The 24,788-nt window shown below is 36.9% G+C and overlaps 1 protein-coding gene across 3 annotated transcripts in view; it reads left to right on the top strand.

The window, feature by feature from the left end:
- Window positions 1–22,802, top strand: part of arhgef10la (Rho guanine nucleotide exchange factor (GEF) 10-like a) — a 253,242-nt gene extending 230,440 nt beyond the window's left edge. For all 3 annotated transcript variants that reach the window (XM_030134274.1, XM_030134275.1, XM_030134273.1), the window contains 3 exons: window positions 6,303–6,474; window positions 17,333–17,455; window positions 19,653–22,802. In XM_030134274.1, the coding sequence (XP_029990134.1) occupies window positions 6,303–6,474; window positions 17,333–17,455; window positions 19,653–20,200 (843 nt within the window). In that variant the 3' untranslated portion in view covers window positions 20,201–22,802. The remainder of the gene's footprint in view (window positions 1–6,302; window positions 6,475–17,332; window positions 17,456–19,652) is intronic.
- Window positions 22,803–24,788: the final 1,986 nt, after the last annotated feature.

Genomic DNA, 24,788 nt, shown 5'->3' with positions numbered 1-24,788 from the left:
AAGTTTAAACATTTATCCATGCTTGGCAGGGAGTTTGGTGATGTACAGCAGTGTGCGTTGGATTTGCCGCTGGTGGCTGACTCTGCGCCGTGTCCTTAAGCTCTAGGTCAGGGGTGTCAAACTCATTTTCTTCCAGGGGCCACATTCGACCCAATTTAATCTGCAGTGGGCCGGACCAGTACAATAACAGCATGATAACTAATAAATAATGACAACTCCAAACTGTTTTAGTGCAAAAAATAATATTCAATTATGCCAATATTTACAAACTGTCCAAACAAAAAGGATGTGAATAACCTGAAAAACATGAAATTTGTTTTGAAAAATAAGTACAATTCTATCAATATCCTGCCTCGACTTATCATTTATACATATACATTACAGATCCGATCTACAAAGGCACAAAACATTTAATTACAGGCAGAATATTGTTAAAATTGCACTTCATTTATTTCAGACATTTTAGGTTATTCACATTTTATTGTTAAAGGATAGTTTGTTAATGTAAACATTTTCATAATTTAATGTTATTTGCACTAAATCAAAGAGGAAAAAAATGGTGTTGTCATTATATATTATTACGATATTATTTTTGAGTTTGATGCCCTAACTTGCACTTTGCAAACTCATCCCAGGGGCCGGATTGGACCCTTTGGTGGGCCAGTTTTGGCCCCCGGGCCGCATGTTTGGCACCTGTGCTCTAGGTGATACCTGCTGACAGACTGATCTCATGAAATCGCTTTGTATGTGATGCCAGTTTATTGCATTTGGCGTGCTATACGTACGCATTTTCATCCTTTTGTGTATTATTTAATACCATTTGATGGCGTGTCAATGCGCTAGCCACTAATCGCGCTAATCGCTAACCCGAACCACTAATCGCGCTAGCCTCTAATCGCTAACCCTACCTCCTCCATTAGTTTCCCTTGTTTTGGTGCTTATATATACGCATGCGTATGTTCCAGAAACAGCTGTGTGATGATGTCAGGATGTCCCGCGTACAAAACTCAGGCAGACTGCAGGTGGATTTGTTTGATTTTTAGACATTGTACAGCGATTCTGAATTGTAGTAAATGAGAATTGCAATTTTTATATGAATCGATTTTTTGGCACACCCCTACAAAACAGTTTGCCGGTGAACTTTCCATCCTAATATAGCTAATATAGCCGAGCTCTGGCTTCATTTCCTGTACCAGTTGCTCCAAACCTCTGAGAACGCATGATTCATTCACAAAGAGGGGGAGGGACAAATGGAAGTTGAGTTTGATAGACATATCACCGTTCAATCATTTCAATTGTGCGCTTAAAATGATTAGATGGTGTTTTTTCTATCCTGTCCGTTCCACAGGTGATTCATTTTTTTAATTTTTGTGTTAGAGCATTTAATTAATTGGTTGTGATCAGGGTGTGAATAGGATTTTAAGCAATATAGTAAAAAATGTTCCAGGAAAACATCTCCCCACCCCACCTTTAACCAATGTTTGCGATTTGATTCTGTTTCCCAGTGAAATGAAACATTTGTACATAGTTTTTTATCCCAGAATGCCCTCCATGTGGTTTCAAACATATGGCAGGCAATATGGCATCCAACAGTTACTGTATAGTATGTCATCCGGTGATTAGCTGGAAGTCCCTTTTAGCGGCGCCACGCCTGATCATGATTAATGCAATAATTATGCAACACATATATTACAGTAGGACAGCTCCTTCTTTACAAACTCGTTCGCTAATTTGAATAGCAGTAGGTTAAGCTGAAGGTGAAATCTGCCCTTTTATAGTTGATATCTGTTTTTTTGATGGCGATACTCAAACAACGAAGAGATGCATTGCGTAGCATCTCCCAGGCGAAACAAGCATCCACTGCTGAGAAGTCAATTAAAAGAGAAAACACATCAAAGGCTTCTTCTCTTTTCCCTAATTTCAAACAAAGGAGGACCCACTGGCAAGGGCACACAAACAGGTGGTAATCCGCCAGTGCACTCGGGTTGGGGGGTTGGTGTGCATTCTCATCTCCACTGACTTGCACTCACTGACTAATTGCCCAGGCAAATGCAACGCATGCATTGACAGTGATAGGGGTTCCAAGATGATGCCCAAACCAACCCTTGTCACGCCTTGGACCGCAGGGGCTGCATGTGTTGCTATGATAAGGCTCATTGCATTTATTTCAAGCAACTCATTAAGACTCTGTGCCTGAAACTCTTTTTCCATTGTGCACTTAAAAAGATAGAAGCCAAGGGAATGATGCAAAAACATGCCCTGTGTGTCAGGGAGTCTGTAAATGACAAAATTAGGAGGCACAGTTAAGAGTTTATTTACAAAAAAGAATGTGTAGAATAATAACTACATCCATGATATGATGAGAATGTACTGACCTCATCTAGTCGTAATATGACCCAGATAGACGTCCTCAGTTAAGTAACTTTAACGTGGCAGTCATAACAGTTTGCAAACAAATCCTAGTTTGTCAAATTAACTAAATGCGTGTTTATTATTAAAGCCAAATGTCATGAATGTCATATAGGATGCAGGATAAGACAGAAAAATATCATTTGAAATGGAGCATATACCTGGAATCTTTAGATTTCAAAGACTAAAGGCTAAGAGGGTTCACACTGAAGACAATGATGATTTTTGTTTTGTCTAAAGCCCTGGAATGGAACTGTGCACTTGTTTTCTTTTTATAAATTTTGTGGATGAACTGAATCATTTTGGTTTTTTTTTTTTTATTATTCAGAGAAACTGTGGAAAACCTGGAGTGGAATTTTTTGTTTAAACGAACTGAACTGTTTTTTTGTTTTTTTTAACCTTTTTTTTTCTAAAAGACTGATATCAAACCTAAGGTGGAAATTTTGAGTTTGGATTTTGAGGAGGAATTTGTGCTTTGAATTTGTGAGTTTTTAATGCAATCACTGTTCGATACATGATTTTGAATTTTAAATGATTTAAATGTGTGATTTCTTTTTCTGTCATTTAATGTGTAGGGTGTTTGTTTAATTAAGACTTGCATTCTTTGTGTAGTTTGAGGGATAACAAACAGACAAAAACTAAATAACCAAAAACAAAGGCTCAAGCACATACAAAAGACTGAACTAAAACGACTGACTTAACATCTTAAATGTCAGGAGAGAGACCTGACTGGCACCCCTTAAAAATCTATACAGTCTACTCTCGTTATACCGCCAACTTCCGTTCACGGCCAAATTGGCGGTATAGTGAAAATGGCGTTACAACGGGTTGCGTCCATAATGTGCATGTCTTTACTATATGATGTCTATGCTGCCTCCGTTAACCCGTTCTAATTGCGTTTCTAAATAAATCTTGATTCTGTTATGTTGTAAGGGATCATTTAAAGTGGGGAAACATTTTAAGCATTATTATACCGTGTCGGGAAATGACACCCCATCATCTTGAGGCTTTGGCTTAATCCCACGTCCTCTTCCCGACATCCTGACCTACTGAGTGTTCTGCGATAAATGAACGGTGGCCGTTCCGTAGACCTACTCGTAGCTTGTCGCGATCAGCGTCTGGCGCGTTTGTTTCAGTGCATTGTTAAAATTTATGTGTACTCGATGGCAATCACGCTGGCGGTGTAACGGTCGGGAAATCAATGGTATAAGTGTTGTTTGTGCATGGAACTGGGCTGGCGGATGGCGATAGGCGGAAATGGCGGTAGCTAATGGAATAATGCATTGGGGATTTTTGTGCAATGGTTTTGGTCGGCGGTGAGCGAAAATAGCGGTATAACGGCGGGCAGTTTAACGAGAGTAGACTGTATAACAAAATAATATAAAATAAATTAATTAAAGCATCGAACTCAAACTGGCACAATACCTTATGTAGGTATGTGTGTATATTATGATTTGACACCCCTCTATAGACATTTATGGTGTATATATTTGGGTGCTTCTATGAAACTGGGTACATTTTGGTACCTGGCACGTTTCCAGCTTTTTCGACCCAATAATAAAAGACAAATTTAGACATATTTCCCCCCAGGATTGACCTAATGATGACCTCAGATAAATGCAAAAAAAAATGTATGCTCTTGCTCTGAGCCATCCCAAAATGAATACATTTTTAATAAAATACTGGGGCCAAAAATAGGACCAAAATTGGGACATGAAAAGCTATCTAGGTGTCAGTGCATTAGATCTGGACCACATGGCTGTAAATGGTCTTATATAGCGCCATAAATAACGACACTGTGTTAAATTTGTTGATCCTAGTGGTTTTTCTAATCCAGACATGCAGGTTTTTCATGAATCTCAGTCTCATTCTAGGTTTTGTATGTAACCCATCGTGTCCATCTGTGTTACATGCAGAACCTGCCCAGTTAGACACATATAAATCGCAAATGATTTTGCAACAGTGGTCATTTTTGTGAAACACTCTGCCTTGCATAATTACTTCAGTTCCCAAAATGTCCCTGTGAGAGAATAAAGAGATATTTAAAAAATAGTAGTGTATAATTTTTGTGTCCTTTTGACCGTGTTACATACAGATTTTTGTATTAAATATAAAATAATATAAAAATGTGTTTTATCTGAATTTTTTTTTTTTTTATCTCAGTATTTATTTTTAAAATAGACCCAAAGTGCTTCCAAACTTGCTTCATAACATTAGTCTACATCTGGTTTGAATTTTTAGCTCCCATGTCCTGTTTTTAGGACCAGTTTCAGAGAAGCACCCACATATTATACACATGGATACTCAAAGTTGATGTGTGCAGGATAAAAAGCCACTATATCAATATGAAGACCCCTTCTGGCTACGGGTGGGTAATTTAATACTACTCTAATATTAGTATTTGATGTGTGATGATGGGATATGTTTGGAAAAAATAAAAAATGCAAGTCATAAAAAAATTAAAGCCAAAGGCCATGTGTAATATTACCCCAATAATAAAATAAAAACACTGCAATAATAAAGCAGTTGCAATAAACCTACAATAGTTTAAATCCACTGAGTTATATTTAGAAATTAAACATCAGGTTTTTCCTCATTTAAGAAAAAGAAGTTAAGATAATCCAGAGAGAGCTAACCTTTCAGTTCTGGAAAGATCTCGTGTTCCATTATGAATATTCTGTTGATGATGTGGGTGTTTTCAATTTATTGCTTTATTACCCCCGCCAAGGAACGGCAGAGGTTATGTTTTCATCGGGGTTTGTTTGTCTGTCTGTTAGCAAGATAACTCAAAAAGTTATGGATTTGGATGAAATTTTCAGGAAATGTTGAGAGGAAAAAATAGGAAGTTATTACCTCTGCCAAGGAGCTTAAGTTTTCATTGGGGTTTGTCTGTTTGTTTGTTTGTTTGTTAGCAAGATAACTCAGAAAGTTATGGACGGATTTTGATGAAATATTCATGAAATGTTGATACTAGCACAAGGAACAAATGATTAAATTTTGGTGGCGATCGGGGGGGGGGGGGCTGATGTGCCTTGGTGGAGGTCTGCGCTCCGAGTGCTTTTCTAGTTATTTACCTCCGCCAAGGAACGGTGGAGGTTATGTTTCCATCAGGGTTTGTCTGTCTGTCTGTTAGCAAGATAACTCAAAAAGTTATGGAAGGATTTTCAGGAAATTTTCAGGAAATGTTGATACTGGCACAAGGAACAAATGATAACATTCTGGTGGTAATGGGGGGGACTGATCTGCCTTAGTTGAGGTCTGCGCTCTCAGAGTGCTTTTCTAGTCGCCTCTATTTTATTTTTTTGTGATCACTTTGCTTTGTGTGTTTGTTTGCGTGTTTGTTTGTTTGTTAGCAACTTTACGGGAAAACTATTCCAACCATCTTTACCAAATCTTCCCCCCAGATAGGCCTAGGCCCTGGGACCAAACCATTACATTTTGGGGCAAGTAGGCCAAAGTTCAAAGTCACAGCAAGGTCACAAAATCTACAATTTTCCTATCTCTCATCATTGAGCAATTTTCGAAAATTCATAAAAAATTCAAAACGACTGATTAGCCTCCAATTTGATCCACCCGTAGCTTATAACAATATCTTGTATCTGGCACAAAATTGTCCACATCCACTGTGGAATGTGGACTCTGGACATTTACATTTAACATTGAAAATCCCACTTACCACACATTTTTCATCGTAACTCAACAAATATGGATTGGAATTTAATATAATTTGACATACACATGACTGGTACCAAGCTTCAACTTTTTTCTGCTGTATGGAACAAACTTGAAAGTGTTTAATTTAAAAAGAAATAGTCGATCCACACATGCACACCATTTGGGGTGCTTGGCGGAGGTTTGCGTTCTCTGAACACTTGTTATTATTTGCATTCCAGAAGTTTGAAGTCCATCCAGACCCAATGATCAGCGTCGCACACATGGCACGAGCCGGTGGAGGAGTGTGGATGGCGTTCTCTGAGGGTTCCTCCATTCGTCTGTTTCACACCGAAACACTGGAGCTTTTGCAGGAAATCAACATTTCGACACGGTCAACTCTGCTGAACACCGGTACGTTCACACCGCACATCACACCTGACCTCAACCTCCTCGTGTAGAGGTCAGCTTTTCAACGGAACACATGCACCGAAGGCATCTCACCGACTAATTATTTCATTTCCACGATTATACAAGAAAATCTCACTTAATTTTTACCGCTCACCCTTTTTATCGTCATCTTATGAGCATAATGACATGCCAAAAGTTAACACTAATGATGCTGTCCTCACCAAAATGATATTCCTGTCTTGTCGACGTCGCTCCTTGGGTCCTGCACCCTAGGGACTGACCTGAATAAGTATCCATCTCCGGCATTTGCGAAGCTGTAATAGAGCCGTGGGGGTGAGAGATAGGAATTAATAAAAAAAAAAAAAAGAAATAAAGTCATTGAGAAGCAGTGAAATGGCAGCCTTAAAGATTCTCAAACTGGGGGTTCCCATGGAAACACTCTTGTCTTTCATTTAACGTTCATGCTCTGCTGGTATCATATCCATTTTACTTCTTTTTCTCCACATGCTTCTTCTCCATTTTTTCTTACTTGTGAGTTAATATTTAGATTTCTTTTTGTCCCACTTTCTTCCTCTCACTCCTCGTTTCATCTCCTCCGCTCTGCTTTAAAATCCTCTCATCCCCCATTTCACTTCTCACTGCAGTTTAGGATGTCACAGTTTGCCCATTACTTCCTGTGTGCCTCTTTCTTCATGATGTTTGAAATATTTATCAGCCAATGTGGGTATTTTCTCTTCTTCTAAGACAGCACTATGGTAAACAAATTTAAAAAGCAGCTCAGAATACCTAAACTTAGGCCCGGGCGATACCGACAAGTAATTTTATCATGATATAAGGATTGTATCAGTCGTTCTTTTGTTCGTTTTCTGAAGCGTTTAAGTCCTCAGGAGGGTCGCGGGGAAGCTGGAGCGTATTCCATTTAGCGACGGGAGAAAATCGGGTACATCCAGGACATGTCGCCACTTCATCACAGGGCTGACATATAGAGACGAACAACCATTCGCTCTCACATTCACACCTAAGGGTGATTTAGATTGACCAGTTAACCTTTTAAATGCTCAGCTTTGGACGGTGGGAGGAAGCTGGAGGACGCACAGAGAACCCACCCAGACACGGGGAGAACATGCAAATGAAAATATTATCAAAGTAATGACGATGTAGACCTATCATCAATAAAATACAGAACATAAAGTTGGAATAATTTTGTTTTCAGACACATTATGCTTTTATTTCCCATTTATACACATCAGTAATCACATTTGACCGTGTATACTGATTGTAACCCTTTGTCTTTCAATAGTAAATATATATATTTTTTTATTTTATTGGTTTATTTAACCCTTTCATGCATAGTGATCACTACAGTGGACAGTTATTCTCCAGCTGTTCTCTTGTATATTCACGGATTTTGTTGTTTTAGTTCCATGTCAGCCAACACAGTGGACACTTAAACATCATCTCAATGTTTAATTGTTTTATATTCATATACCTGCCTTTTGCACCTGGTTTTGATCTGTTTTTAATGTGTTTGGTTTCTGTTTTTATCTGCTGTATGGAAAGTGTCTTTGACATCCATGAAAAGCGCTATACAAATAATATGTATGATTATGATTATTATTAATATTTATTCATTTATTTGAATATATAATAAGACAGGCTGCCACACTGCATAGAATTTGGCTGTATTGCCTCTTGGGGTGTATCGTATTTTCTCTAATGTCAAATAGTTCATAAGATCTTTTATCCAGAGGTTGAATGTCGGTGGATTTTTTTCCATTTAAGTAGAATGAGCCGACGAATTATTAAAGTCGTGAAGGCAATGATGTTCTTAAAATTCTTGTTGAGGTGTGTGTTCTGTGGAATCACTCCAAATATCGCAGCGAGTACGTGACATTCTACTGGGGTTTCAAAGATCTCTGAAAAGACATTACATATTGGTGGCCAGAAATTGCTTAATTTGGTGCAAAGGTAAAACGTGTGAAAGATTTCCTGGTTCCATCTGTCACATTTAGAGTCAGTAGTCAGCTTTAGTTTGGCCAGTTTTGCTTCAGACCAGTGCAGTCTGTGTACAACTTTGAACTGTGTTCCTGAGTGTTTTAGACAGATTGAAGGTGAATGAATTTTGACTAAGGATTCTTGCCAGAGATCTTCTGATATTTCTATACCCAATTCCTCTTCCCACTGCTGTTTCTGGATATCGAGAGAGTTCTCTTTATGGTGGTTAAGCAAAGAATATACTCTTCCGACGAGACCTCTATCGTGTGCTTTCTGCTCCAGAGAGAGGAGCTACTAGGTAGTGATGGATAACTAGTGATATTATGAGAGTTTTCTCTATTTTGATGTAATAATCTTTGGATTTACTCTGAGTTTTGGTGAGCACCTACATTAAATATAAGAAATTAGGTATAGTAAAATAGATGATTTACAGTAAAAAAAAAATGCAAAATATAGAATATTATAATAAATGACAATAGATCACTTAAGAAAGGTAAAAAAAAAAAAGAAATGAACTGCCACATAAGTAGCACTAGCTCTTTATGGGTTAATCAACTTTTTGGGTTACAGTCAAATGAGATATTTGACTAAAAAACCTTTCATTTTCACATAATTATAGACTATTACAGCAGTGGGGAGTTTTTGGGCATGGCAAAAAGAGAGAAGGAACACATAATACCACTTTGATTTTGCATTGATTTAATTCAACTTGTGCCCAAAATGACTTGGGTGCAGCACAGCGCTTGCATTAAACTTTTTTTACGCTCCATCATTTTGACTGACAGGGTTGTAAAAAGTCATTCATAATCAATTTTTTACCTGTTGTTGTAATACGAGTTATGTTTAATAGCAATTAATTTTCCAGAAAAGCTCAGTCAAAATACAAAATAATTAATATACTGAACAAATGTACAGACTATAAATCCATAAGGGCATGGAAAGGAAAGGTGAATAGAGAGACTGTGTATAATCACAATTTCAACACTCCTCAAAGCAAGTGATTCTTTTTTTTTTTTTTTTTTTTTACTTCTGCAGTTAAAAAGGATACACTTAAACACAGCAGTACCTGTGACTAAAAGAAATACACACTTAGGCTGCTCTCATTAGGTGTGTTAATTTTGATCTGAACACCGATTTTTAAGGTCAAAGAACATTTCTCCAGAGAAATGATCAGAAGTCGGCAAAACTCTCTGAATTTGGCATTTTCCAAACGTTTGCTTCATCTGGAGGAAATCCCACCGCACAAACTCCTTGCGCACCGGTGCAGCTGCAGCCATTATCAGACTAACCAGCATGTTGAAAACTGACACCTCTGGGTCCTGACCGAGCGTCAGTATGTGACGAGTAGGGAGTGAGGGAATGTCTTGCTCCGTGACCTGCAGTAGTGAGCCAAGGAGCTCTGATATGCATTATTACGGCACTTGCTATATCGCACCGGTGCTCTAATCTGTCAAAAATGATGAATGACCTTCAGAGTTTTCCATCATGACAGAAAGTTTTGGGTTAACATGAGCTCTGTTGTTGCACCTAAGCCTTATGATGGTAAGGAAAACCATACACGGTAAAAAAATTTTTAAAAAAATCTGTAATTTAACAGAACTGTCACTGTTTATTTTATAGATTTTTCCTGTATTTTTAAGATACAGGAAAATATCAATGAAATGACAAAAATAGACTGTGATTTTACACGTCAAATGTAGAATAACGCGAAAAAAACTAACTGTGAATAACCAAAAAATGTCCTTTTTTTTTATTTTTTTTTTTTTTTACAGAAAAATACAGTTAAAATACATTTGCAAATGTATCATAATTTCACAAATATTTCTTTTCTATTTATGAGATTAAACTGTTAATTTAAAGTTTAATACTGTAAAAAATAATAATAAAACGAGATAAAATTACTGACAATTAACCGTAAAAGAAGTATAACAAGAGTTTAACAAGATTTGTTTGTTAATTGACAAATATCTTGTGTAATTACAGGAGGTTTCACAACAAAAATGTTGAATAAATGTATTTTTGTAAATGTATAACATGTATAAGCTCTGATAAACTGTCCAAATACAGTTTTTAATCGGTGGATTGTACAACTTAGTCTCATTGAAAATTATTTATATCTATATTTATAGGTAATTTGATTGTTTTAATACATGAAAATATACTTTATTAAACGTTAAAAAGTAAAAAAAAAATCTCATGTAAAGTTAGGGCAAAAAACTGTACTTTAATTATGGAAAATTACCGTATTTTTATGAGATGGTTATTTTCTGTTATTTTACAGTATTTTTTCGGCACCCCTGCTGCCGGAATATTAGTTTATTTTTTTACAGTTTTTTTTTTTTTTTTTTTACAGTTTAGGTATATGAAGGAAAATGATTTCAGTCACATTACATCACTTTTAAGAACATGACACGCATAAAAATGTGTAATTGTAAGCAAAAATGTTGGTCTTAAAATGTGTTTTGAAAGTCAAATGAAAACATAACCAACAACACTAATATAAAAATATCACAAGAATAGAAACTGGTGAATAATGAACTGTCTGACATGTTTTCCACTCTGTGAATCAGACGCTGCAGAACCAAACCATATTTATGAAGGGCTGCAGTGTGAAGAGAGGCGATGTGTTCAACAACAAAATGCAGCATAGGCTTACAACAAAAACATTCAGGCTTTCCTTAATAAAATATTGCACAGAGCTGTCCAAATTCACTTTTTTTTTTTTTTTTTTTTTTTTTTTACTGCAACCTGTCTTCTCTCTGATTTTCACTCCACTCTACTCCAGCTTATCTATGTTATTTCTGTAGCGAGGAGGTGAAAACATGTTAACTCCTTTACAGATGTCACGATTTCAAAGTAGAACACTTTGTACAAACCACTGCTGGTTAAAATAGACAAACCAAACACTGTTGCTGCTAAAGAATGATACATAAACTTTAAATCAACTTTAACAAGTGGTGCCAGGCACAACAAAGCCTGCCTCTCGCACGTGTTGTAGCTTATTTTGGCATGGATCCAGCTAATGTCGTCATGTCTATGTGTGTGGTGATGTCAGCATATCAGTTACCTCTATATATGTGGCAAGTTTGAAGTAAATTGAAACAAAATTGATGTTTTTGTAGACATTTGAAATGTCACCCATTATAAGTAAATGGGAAAAGAAAAAGATTTTAAAAATTCATACAAAATTATAACTTTGACCTACTTTTTCCAAAATCTAACCACATATATTCTAGGTCACTGGCAATGTATAAACTCAGTTTGGTATGAATTCAACCAATAGTTTTGCTGCTGCAGACATGTGAAATTTCGCCCATTATAAGTGAATGGGGAAAAAAGATTTAAACAAATTCATTAAAAAATTGAGATTTTGACCTACATTTCCCTAAATGTAATGACATCTATTCTGGGTCACTAGCAATGTATAAACCCAATTTGATATGAATTCAGTGAACCGTTTTGCTGCTACAGATATTTGAAATTTCGCCCATTATAAGTTAATGGGGAAAATAAAGATGTTAAGAATTCGTAAAAAATTTGAACTTTGACCTACTGTTCCCAAAATGTAATGAGATCTATTCTGGGTCACTGGCAATATATAAACCCAATTTGGTATAAATTCAAATAATAGTTTTGCTGCTATAGACATGTAACATTTCACCATTATAAGTAAATGGGGAAAAAAATAATAAATTCATAAAAAAATCGAAACTTTGACCTGTCTTTCCCAAAATGTAACCACGTATATTCTAGGTCACTGGCAATCTATAAACCAAATGTGGTATGAATTCAACCAATGGTTTTGCTGCTACAGACATTTGAAATTCCGCCCATTATAAGTAAATGGGAGAAAAAAAAAAGATTTTAATATTCGGAAAAAATTTGAACTTAGACCTACTGTTCCCAAAATGTAATGAGATCTATTCTGGGTCACTGGCAGTATATAAACCCAATTTGGTATGAATTCAACCAACAGTTTTGCAGCTAGAGTGTTAACAAACAAACCAAACCAAAAACAATACCCCTTGCCTCTCCTTCGGGGGTGGGGTGCGGGGGTAATATACTCACTAGCCTAGTGACATTAATGCTTTATTACTGCATATTGTAAGTATGATCATTTGTACTCGGTGTTGGCAGTGTAGTCATTCATTGCATCCCATGCAGAACAAACTAAAATAGATTACGTTAAAGATATCCAACCATAAAACAGTGTGATGACGACTCCAGTGCATGAGAGTGTCAGTCTGTTTGAGACAGTTTAAGCTATAGCATGACTGGCACATTGTGATCACTCACTCCATATAAAGATCACTCTAAGCTTTGGAGAGTGGTATAAATGAATCTATTTTTTTTTTCATAAATTGTCTTTTTCATAGAGTCACACATGAGTCAAGTGATTGATGTATTTAGAGCAGTAGTCAAAGCTCTGGTAGCACTCGCTCTCATCACAAAGAAGTAGGTTTACTCTTGTGAGTTAAAATAAAAATCAGGCATTTGTTTCAGACCCCAAACTTTTCTTTTTTAGATCAAAGTTCCTTTTTTTTTTGTTTGAGACCAGACTATAAGGAGATCTGACTCCTACAGTCGTGGTACCTGGGGGAACTCGGTGACCCAGGGGTCATTCTCACCCAGCGCCGGCGCTTCCCCTTCAAATATGCAGCAGATTTTGAGGCCCGGGTGGTTGCCTCAAGGCTCGGCCCGGGGGGAAGTTACCGGGGTTGAAAAGAAAAAGAATCGCTGGGCTCATGTCTTCAGGGTCCAGAAAAGGAAAAAGGATCTTTGACTTAAGTTGTGATTTGTTGAGCTCACGAGAGAAAAAAGGATCCCTTGACACTGTACAGCAAACAGATACAGCACATGAACTGCTCAGCTTCTCTTTATCAATGGGTCTGTGTTTCCTAGGTTTCTCCTTGACTTATGCCAGGACATGCAGTAATGATATACCCCCTAATCCTCTCCCCTTAATGTGATTTATACTCAACGGGGAATTCTAGTTGCAGTAAACAACAGGAGAAGTTTCTGAGGCGAAGGAAACTGCTGATCTCTTCTTTACTAATGCCTTTAATAGCTCTGTCCTTAGGGTGAAAAAATAATATTCCAAAATAAAGTCCTCGGTGACATATCACAGGGAAACATTTATCTTTGGAGACATCTTCTTTTTAAGGCAAATACCGGCTCCCACGATAAACCCACTCCACACTGCCGACTGTGTGTGCATTGCAGCAAAAATTAGAGGTGCAAGATTGCTGGAGGTTAAGCTATACCCTCTTAATCTAGGGTGCCTTTGTCATTATCCCTCTTTATCGCTGTTCTTTAAGACAATGCTTCTCACCCACATCTTGCGACTTAGCTTCAGATTTCACGCTACCCTAAAAGTGGGTGTTCGTGAAGTGTCGCTCAGTCATTTCAACTCCTCTAACCAAAGTGCAAATAGACTCTAAGGCGATGTGAGCAGGTGGCAGACAGTTTCAAGATAAAGTCTGCCTTTTTTCCAGCATCTCCCTCACTGCTCTGACCCTCTGAGGTCTCTTCCTTAAAGGCATCTGCTATATGTTTGCTCCTTTTGCACTTCCTCCTTCATCTCTGCTAAGCTCCTGCCTCCCGTTCATTCATCTCTAACAGTGAAACAGATTAATAGTGAGACCACAGAGCCACTCATGCAAATCATCGTAATCTGAGCATGACACTGAGCAAACATGAACATCCATAGCTACACATGTAAATGGGCATTCTTTTACTTGGAATCACATGAATGTTGGTGTAATTCAATTATGGTTTCCATGGATATTATGTTAAATGTTTCCATAGATAACTAGGCCACAATGGGAGCCAAGAGCTGTGGGACCAGCGAAGGAAATGCAAAAATAAATCCACAACAAACAATGTTTTTCACCCCTTTGTTAACTGGAAACAAAGGATATGCATGTATAATAAGAGCGCGCAATTATCCTTTTCCCCATCACTAATGCGCTGCTAGAAAAACCGCTGCAATGGAAAAACTTCACAATAGAAAATGTACTTTAAGACTTGCATAACTCTGTTACAGAATATAAAAACTTTGTCACAAAAAGATTCGACTCCCCATACATCATCAACTGAAATAACTTACTGTCACATTAACCCTTTCATGCACAGTAGTCACTCCAGTGGACCGTTCTTCTCCAGCTGTTCTCTTGTATATTCATGGATTTTGTCGTTTTAACTCCATATCAGCCGACACAGTGGACGCTCATGCATCATCCCATACACTGTAATTCATACCGTTAACTTTGCTGTTCTTCATAAACTGATCTGCACTAACACGATTGAGTGGAAATCAGTTGCTTTTTATTATTATTGGACTGTAATTAACAGTTTGGGGGTTTTTTTTATAAGAAAAGTTGTGGTTTTTTGCATATTATCTGTTAAAATGTGAGAAAACATCAGATTAGCTGCCTTAAAAATATATTTATTTCATAGTTTTCACACTGTATATCAGTAAATATGTTTCTTTACTTCAAAAATTAAATGCATGGTTTCCAGCTGAGTGGACATTTTTGCAACTCCATGAAAAATAGGTTCACAAAAATTTTTTAATCGCATTTTTTTTTTAATGCCTAGAGCAGGGGTCTGAAACATGCGTCCCGGGGGCCAAATGCAGCCCGCCAAAGCTTCCAATCTGGCCCACAGGATGAATTTGTAAAGTGCAAAAATTCCTCAGTCAAGGCTGTGGAACTCATTTTCGTTCAGGTTCCACATTCAGACCAATATGATCTATAGTAAAATAAGAACAGAATCTACAAAAAATAATGACTCCAGATTTTCTTCTGGGTTTGATGTGGAAAAAATTACATTATGCCGATAAACAATGACAACTTCAAATATTTGTCTATGTTTTAGTGCAAAAAATAACATTAAATTATGAAAATATTTACATTTGTAAACTATCCTGTAAGAATAAAATGTGACTAACCTGAACAAATATGAACAACCTGAAATGTCTAAAGAAAATTAAGCGCAATTTTAACAACTTTCTTCCTGTTATTCAATGTTCAGTGTCTTTGTAGCTCTGATCCATAATGCACATGTAGAAATGATAAGCTGAGGCAGAATATTGTTAAAATTGCACTTATTTTTCTTAAGAAATTTCAGTTTTTTCAGGTTATTCACATTTTTTTGTTTGGATAGTTCATAAAAGTATTTTCATAATTTAATGGGAGTTTTTTGCACTAAAACAAAGACAAAAATCTGGAGTTGTCATTATTTATAGGTTATTATGTTATTATTTTACTGGTCCAGCCTACTGGAGATCAAATCAGGCTGAATGTGGCCCCTGAAAGAAAATGAGTTTGAGACCCCTGGCCTAGAGGAATAAAAACACTCAGGAAAAAAAAGAATCTTGATTAAGGCTCTCATAATTCATGCACGAAAGGGTTAAAATTCAGTCTTGTCAGGTTTGATAACACAATCAGCACAATAAAAAAAAAAACTCAGAGGGCCAGACTGTGACTGGGTTAGTTCTTGAATAACATTAGATTTCATTAGTCTGTCCAAATTTCTTTGTAAACCAATCACATTGTGCAACTTTTAAGGTTTTAAGCCACAAACGGCAAAAACAATCACACAGTTTTCAAGTGGGCAGCATTTTTCAGGTTTGCAGGTTTTTCAGTTAATGTGGACTAACAGACTTGTTTTTAAACAACAAAAGCAAAAAAATAATACCATTAAAGGAGATGTCAAACTAAGTATGATCTGTCTAAACCAGGGGTGTCAAACTCCTTTTAGTTCAGGAGCCACATTAAGCCAAGTTTGATCTGCAGTGGGCCAGACCAGAAAAATAATAACATAATGATATATAAATAATGTCAACTCCAAACTTTCCTCTATGTTTTAGAGCGAAAAAAGTAAAATTACGCGATCAAAATGTTTACATCTATCAACTATCCTTTACAATAATGTGAATATCATGAACAAACTGAAATTTCTTAAGAAAACTAAGTGCAATTTTAACTATATTATGTCTCAGTTTATCATTTACACATGTAAATTACAACTTCCAGATCACAGTGGATCAACAAATACACAAAACATTTAATAACAGGCAGAATATTGGTAAACTTGCACTTCAGACATTTCAAAATGTTCATATTTGTTAAGGTTATTCGCATTTTTGTGAAATGGTAGTTTGTTTTAGTGTAAATACAGTAAAATGTAAGTAAAAATTTGGAGTTGTGAGTATTTATAGGTTATTCTGATAGTATTTTACTGATCTGACCCACTTGAGATTAAATGTGGAACCTAAACTAAAATGATTAATATCTTAGTGTAATTTTTGCATTACACAAATTCCTCCCAGGGGCCAGACTGGACCCTTTGGCGGGCCGGATGTTTGACACCTGTGGTCTAAACTCACACAGGTACAACATGTTTTGCTATGTACAGTTGGAGATGAAAGCCTTGCTGTGTCATATTTCAGTAACAGTTATTTGTGTTTCTAAGCTTTTTTTTTTTTCCCAACTGGATCAGTAGGAATGAGACAAATCCAATTTTTCATCAACTTATGTAACCCAGACCCCTTGCTGGTTGTACAGTGCATGTGCTAAGCTTGTCAAACACAGATCACAGAGTTTAAACTTTATTCAAAGCAAAGACAGTCTTTACTTTTTTATTAAGTGCTAAGATTCCACAGTTCATTTAAAACTTTAATATTTTTCAAAGACCTGTAGATAATAATAATAAAAGTGGAATAGAAGTGGAGTTCACAATTCACTCCCTAAAAGATCACCCAGAGAATTATCCATCACTCTTGCAGAGGACTCTATCATCTGACTGTGAAGAAAAAAAAAAAACACAATTCAATTTTCTCTCAATGTTTCCTATATTTCAGGTCAAAAGAGCATGCGAGTCACCAGTCTCCTAATTTGCCAGGGGCTGTTATGGGTTGGCACCGCCCAAGGCTTAATCGTCACTCTTCCAGTTCCCAAACTGGAGGGCATCCCCAAAATAACAGGTATGGATCAGGCGGAGGTGGCGGACTGTGAGTGAACAGGCTCTTGAGAGGTCAAAAGAAAAGCGAAGAGGTTTTTTTTTTATGATAGAAAATTACTCTGCTCTGCCCATTATTGAGGTCACACTTCACATTTTCCTCGTGGCTCTGGGAATCAGTGCAAATATAACCGAGCAGGCAACACACAAATCATACAGTATGCATATATTCTCGCAGAGTAATTTAAAAACTGCCTGGTAGCAATTTGTTTATTATGCTAGCTGAATGAGGTCATTAGTTTCCCACTTGCACAAACCTTACCTCATGACCGACTCCATTCCGAGTCAGTTTATTGAATAACATGTAAATATATGCAATCTGTAGTTATTAAAGTTATATAAATAAATTACAGCTTATTATTAACTGGTGATTTAAGATGAGGTTTTAGCAGCTCTCTTTAAATGACAATGACTTGACCCCAGCCCGGTAGGCCAACACTATTTGTTGTCTCTTTAGATCAGGGGTGTCAAACTCATTTTAGTTCAGGGGCCACATTCAGCCCAATTGGATCTGCAGTGGACCAAACCAGTAAAATAATAACAGTGAAAAGAGTAAAATTATATTATGATCAGGTTTACATCTACAAAGTTTCCTTAAAAATCTGAATGACATGAACAACTTGAATTGTCTTAAGAAAAACAAGTGCAGTTTTACCAATATTCTGCCTCATTTTTACCAGTTTATCATTTACACATGTGCGTTACAATCACACAAAACATTTAGTAACAGGCAGAATATTGGTAAAATTGCATTAACTTTTCTTAAGACGTTTCCATTTGTTCATATTTGTTCAGTTTATTCACATGTTTTGTAAAAGTATAGTTTGGTAATGTAAACATTTTCATGTAATTTTACTTTTTTTACACCTAACAAACAAAGACAAAATTTGGGGTTGTCATTGTTTATGGGTTATAATGATAATATTTTACTGGTTCTGACCCACTTCAAATCTAATTGGACTGTATGTGTCTTTATGTGGAACCTGAATTAACCGATTAAGACCCAGCTATGAGTTTTCTGTCCACATTTGTGGACAAGATTTTCACAACTTTATACAAAAAAAAAGGAAACTGTCCACCACAAAGGACATTCCATAAAAATTTTAAAAACTGCATCTGAAAAAACTGTTGCATCATGATGTTTCCAATGTAGGCACTTATTTAATAAAAAAACAAAAAAAGCTGGTACTTTGCTGACATTTCCTGGGTCTTAGGAGGTTAAAATGATTTTGACACCATTGATTGTTAATATCTTCAGTGTAATTTTTGCATTTCACAAATTCATCCCACTGGCCGGATTGGACTCTTTGGCGGGCCAGATTTGGCCCCCGGGCCGCATGTTTGACACCTGTGATTTAGATGATATTTATTTAATTAAACACACAAATTAAACACACGAATCCATTATTTTTACAATCTAAAACTTTAAAACTCATTGACCTTGTGGAGTTCAAAACTATTCAAATAATGTATAAAGCAAAGAATAACTTACTGCCGGGTAATATTCAAGAAATGCTTTGTGAAAGAGAGGGAGGCTATGATTTAAAGGGAAAGTTAAATTTAAAGATTCATAAAGTACACACTATATTAAAAAGTTTCTGTATCACCATCTGTGAAGTAAAATTATGGAACAAATTGTATGTGGAGATAAGACAAATATCAAACATAATTCAGTTTTAAAAAGATATAAAGAATTGATTCTTGAGAGGTACAGTATTTAATAATGACAATGAGGCCTATGTGTTTATGGATACTGTTGGATTGATAAATCTGCTGTAATTATTGAAGAAAATGGTTGAATTGTTGAGTCTGTTTGTATGACTGTACTGACATGAACATTTTGTTGTGAATAATTCAGTTACTGCAGTATGGATTTGTTGTGGTTCAATGCTAAAATTAGGAAAATAGTATTGTTTGATTCACATTAAGTTAATGATAAAGTTGTAAAAGCACAGAGGGGTTGGATTAAATGAGTTTATACTTCTTCCTACTCCTTTTCGACCGTGTAATATTCAGACTTGTATGTGCTTGAAGATAGATTCTGTCCATTTAAATGTTATTTTGTTTTTGTCTTAATTTGCTTTGTTTTGTTTTATTTTGTTTCTTTGCATGTTCTAAATAAATAAATCAAATTAAATAAATATTCTTTCTCGCTCTCACAGGTAAGGGAATGATTTCTCTGAACGCCCACTGTGGGCCTGTGGACTTCATCGTGGCCACCACCAGCACCCTGTCTCCAGAACTGCTGAAGAGGGATTCTTTTGGGGACGCTCCAGACTCTGCCTGCGGAGGGGAAGACCGCAGCGACACGTCCTCCCAGGAGTCCCTGCAGCAGTCCGCTTCCTACCAGGGAGAAGGAAGAGGCAAAGGACGGGGGGTGCTGCTGCAGTACAAACTACGCTCCACTTCGGGGCTACCTGGACGCCCGCTGACGGCTCTGGGCGACGAGGCGTCCGACTCCTCTTTGGAGTCTTTGGAACATAGTGTGGAGGACGGATCCATCTACGAGCTCAGCGACGACCCAGAAATGTGGGTTCGGGGGCGTCCTTCTGAGAGAGACGGGGGACGCAGGGACAGAGTGATCTCCGCAGCTGTTATCTCTGGAGGCAAGGGCTTCCGTAGACTAAAGGAAAGAGGAGCGGCGGCAGGCACAAGCGGGGAGGGTTTAGAGAATATACTCATGGTATGGCAGCTCCCTCTGACAGTGTAATATTGAAAATATACGACAAGGTGATGAGTATTTATAGATGTCTGCCCAGCCTAGCCTTGAATCACCTGTTACATAAATTCAAGGGATTTAAATATATGATGAGAAGGCGTTGCCAATGTTACAGAGCTTGACATTTTATGATTTAGCCTGTGGCAAAGGGAAGCCGAGACATGGCGTTTACATGCCGGTACCGTTAGCCTGTAGAGCACTATGTTCATGGATGTACGTCATCATCTTCGCGGAGGAGCGAGGCCATCATGAGCGATTACACGTGATTGTTTTGATCTGTCTTCTTTTCCTGCCTCAGATAGGACTGATGCGCCTCAATTTAACCTCATCATGACTACATGTGCTCAGCCACATTTATTTCATGTGAAGGACTTCCGTCTGAGCATCCACGCTCAGCTTAAGAGACGCAGCCTTTGTTGAATCAGCCATGCTCTGCAGTGTTGGAGATGGACGTCTTTTATCTGATCCTATGGGAGAGATCCCATCTGTTTAGAGCTGAAAGCTGGGGACTACCACCGCATCACAAAGCACATTACCATCACTTTATTAGCTTTGCCAGCGTCTTCCCTCATCCCGTACAATGTGAATGTACGATACCTTCTATTGTGTCTCAAAATTGAATCTTTGTTGTCTCAAAAAACGAAAGTAGCAATTTCGCTTTTCCTTGTTTGCTGCAACTGTTGGAAGAATGCACTTTGGTTACAGACAATGAGCTGCAACCAAGAGCTTACAGTGCATTTGTGGAGAAGGGTTCTGATGGAACAGACTGGGCTGTAAAACTGAAGTGGAAGACAAACTGAATTGGGAAAACAGAATTGACGAGGATCAAAGGGTGGATATTTTGGACTTTTCTCACACAACCAAAACTATTTGCACTGGGCAAAATTGTGCATTGTAATCGACTATTATTGTGATTTTTTGTAAATTCCAGATTGCTCATTCATTATTAACCAGATAAAACAAAGTATGATCTGGTTTGATACAACACAAGCCACAACACTTGTACTTGGATTTGAAGTAAGACATCAAAAGCGTCAGTGATGAAATAAAAAACAGCTCAGCGTGAACAGAGATTCTACCTAGGAGACACAGCAGTTGGTACGTTTAGATGCACATACAGTTTCTAACTAAACACAGGTGTTTTACATGTAAAGAAAGCCTAAAATATATTAACATACAGTACATTCTTTTAAAGTTTCTGTAATATTTTCAAAGAATAAGTCATCTAAACAAGACTTTCTTCTGTTTTTATGCTAATATTTGGTAAATATTTTTGTTTTAATACATAAAACATTAATGCATTATGCGGAGGATATGAGCATTCATATAAACATTTTAATTATCATATCAAAATAGGCACATAGATCCTTTTGAAGAAATGAAAAACAGCTTGTTTTAGAAAATACACCTCTAAAGCCACAGAATGTTGACAATGAACTTGAATATGAGCTGATTTAAGCAGCTCCTGGAGGTATTGTACGTAATAGTGCGACATTTTCCTTAATTTCTTAATTTAATACCGTGGAGGCTTGTCAGAACAGACTATTGACATCAGCATTTATCCAGCAGATGTACATGTTTTACAGTGCACGGATACGAGTGTTGTTGACACAGCAGGTGAAGGCCACACTAGCGTCACACTGCAGCTTTGCAAATTTTTCAATAAACCAAGCAATAGCGCTGTTTATTGTTTTTCTCTGGCTCTGTCTCCATTTTAGCTTTTCATCTCCCACAAAGTCTCATCTTATTCCTTCATCATAGATGAAGCATAAAGTTCACATTTCATATTTCCCTGAGGCAAATTGAGGTTTATTTGCTCTTCTTTTTCTTCTCACAACTGAGATTCAAAAGCATTTAACATCCTGCTGTCAGCCAATGTCATTCAAGAATGAGATGATATAAACTGTCGTTGGGTGCTGTTATTTAAATGTCTCAGTGTAAATCTCAGAAATGTACTATTTAATTCATATCAGATTGAATGCTGCTGGAGCCCCAATGCCCTTATAGTCATTATGATCATTCAACTTCAACCAGAGGATGAACAATGTATTCCTTCACAGCAGCTGCCACTGGGTTAATATTGTTTATCCGTGATTAAGTGAGATTTCAATCTACATTTTTCATGCGCTTATATGTCTATTTATCCATGCACTGAATATTGATATCAATGAATGATTGTACTGTACTACTAATTAAATCCGTTACTGTACTAATAAAACCTGTATCCCGCTTTGTAAAGAGGAATGTTAAACAGTGTTGATGTTTTAAACGAGGCTATACGAGGCACAGTTTATGCCATTTTCCTGTGGTGTAAAACAATTTAGTTCATTGCAAATTGGATTCAGTTTTGTCTGTTGTGCTACGCAATGGTTACAATGTTATTGCAGCTTGGAACGGAGGAGTAAAATCTACAAGAATGAGTTCCAGAGTAGACAGGAAAGACTCTATATGTGCGTCTAGAAGTATTAAAATTAATGTCATGACAGGTACATGAAAACACAATGCACTACTCCCTTTGGTACAGGATTTACATTAATGTTACGTGTCTGAAGATGTCTAACAAGCTTATGTGAAATTAAAAAACGGAAATCTACAACATGAGTTTGTCGATTTGTCTGGTTTTTACGTAATGATCAGAGTTCTCGTTCTCAACGTTATCAAAGTGTTTGGATTTTACAGGTATAATGTAAGTTTGGAGCATTATTATGGTAGTAATGTTGCACTTTTGTTCCCTCTGCTTATGACTCAGCAAGTGAAAATCCAGTCTTTGATCTATCCTTCAAGTGTTCTTCTCTCTTCGTCTCTGCTTTTTTTTTTTTTTTTTTTTTGGAAGATTGGTTATTCAAATTACAATGAGATTATCTCTTTATGTGCTGTGGGCCAATGATTAAATAATCACAACACAAATCTTTTTGCAGAGTAAAAGCATGAACAGAGAGACTAAACAAAGAATCAAATCTAATGTCCTTTAATTCGCACCGTCACATTTAAATATCATCCACACACGTCTGAGTGAATCTGTGGCTTAAAGGTGGTCTGTGTAATTTATGGTTATTCACAAACTCTCAACATCACAGAGAAGCTTCGTACCAGAACGCACAAAGGACTAAAAAAAACACCAATGAAACCATCAATGTTATGTACTCACAGACTGTATCACGCACTGAGTAGAGAATAAAGCACATATTTACATAAACTATCATCAAGTTTTATTACCTCCACCAAGGAGGTTATGTTTTCATCTGGGTTTGTCTGTTTGTTTGTTTGTCTGTTTGTTTGTTTGTTAGCAAGATAACTCAAAAAGTTATGGAAGGATTCTGATGAAATTTTCAGGAAATGTTGATACTGGGACAAGGAACAAATGATCAAATTTTGGTGGTGATTGGGGGGGAACTGATCTGTTTTGGCAGAGGTCTGTGCTCTCCTAGTGCTTTTCTAGTTTGTTTTTTTTCATAAAATGTCATTTGTTACCCATCGTTATTTTGACATTTGGTGAAAATAACACTGTCATATAATCTTTATGTGCTGCATCAGCTGAAAGTTTACAATATAGCTCTGTTAGCTTAGCTCTGTTTGTAGGAATAATAATAATAATAATAATAATAATAATAATAATAATAATAATAATGACTAGAAAGCACTCGGAGAGCACAGACCTCCACCAAGACAGATCAGTTTCCCCCCGATCACCACCAAAATATAGATAGATATATAGAGATAGATATAGATAGATTATGTAAATATGTGCTTTATTCTTTATTCAGTGCGTGATACAGTCTGTGAGTACATAGCACTGATGGTTTCATTGGTGTTTTTTTTAATCCTCTGTGTGTTCTGGTACAAAGCTTCTCTGTGATGTTGAGAGTTTGTGAATAACCATAAATTACACAGACCACCTTTAAGCCACAGATTCACTCAGACGTGTGTGGATGATATTTAAACGTGACGGTGCGAATTAAAGGACATTAGATTTGATTCTTTGTTTAGTCTCTCTGTTCATGCTTTTGCTCTGCAAAAAGATTTGTGTTGTGATTATTTAATCATTGGCCCACAGCACATAAAGAGATAATCTCAAGGAAGATCAGCCCCCCCACCCGATCGCCACCGAAATGTAATCATTTGTTCCTTGTTCCAGTATCAACATTTCCTGAAAATTTCATCAAAATCTGTCCGTAACTGTTTGAGTAATCTTGCTAACAGACAAACAAATAAACAGACAAACCCCGATGAAAACAGAACCTCCTTGGCAGAGATAATAATAATACATTCTACTTCTACAAAAGTTGTGGTCATTTGAAGGTGGACTTGAACATGTGAGTCTTGAGTATTTTTTTTCTTTGATTGTGAAGAGTGAAAAGGACTCTGATGGAAACAGTGATGGAAAAGGTTTGTGTTTGGTCTAGATGTGGGGGGGGGGGCAGTTGTAGTCAATATCTGAATTATAGATCTGTTTGGAATCATCCCAACAAGGTCAGAACTGTTACAGCTAAGCCTGAACTGTGGATAAACACACAATGAACTTTGTAAAGATAGTCATCACATAGTACCTTTATACCGCAAATGTCAAACATGCGGCCCG

This window comes from Sphaeramia orbicularis, chromosome 5 (genome assembly GCF_902148855.1).
Source record: "Sphaeramia orbicularis chromosome 5, fSphaOr1.1, whole genome shotgun sequence".
Lineage (NCBI taxonomy): Eukaryota > Metazoa > Chordata > Actinopteri > Kurtiformes > Apogonidae > Sphaeramia > Sphaeramia orbicularis.
The sequence above is the reverse complement of the archived record's forward strand: the minus strand, read 5'-3'. Positions and strand labels throughout refer to the sequence as shown.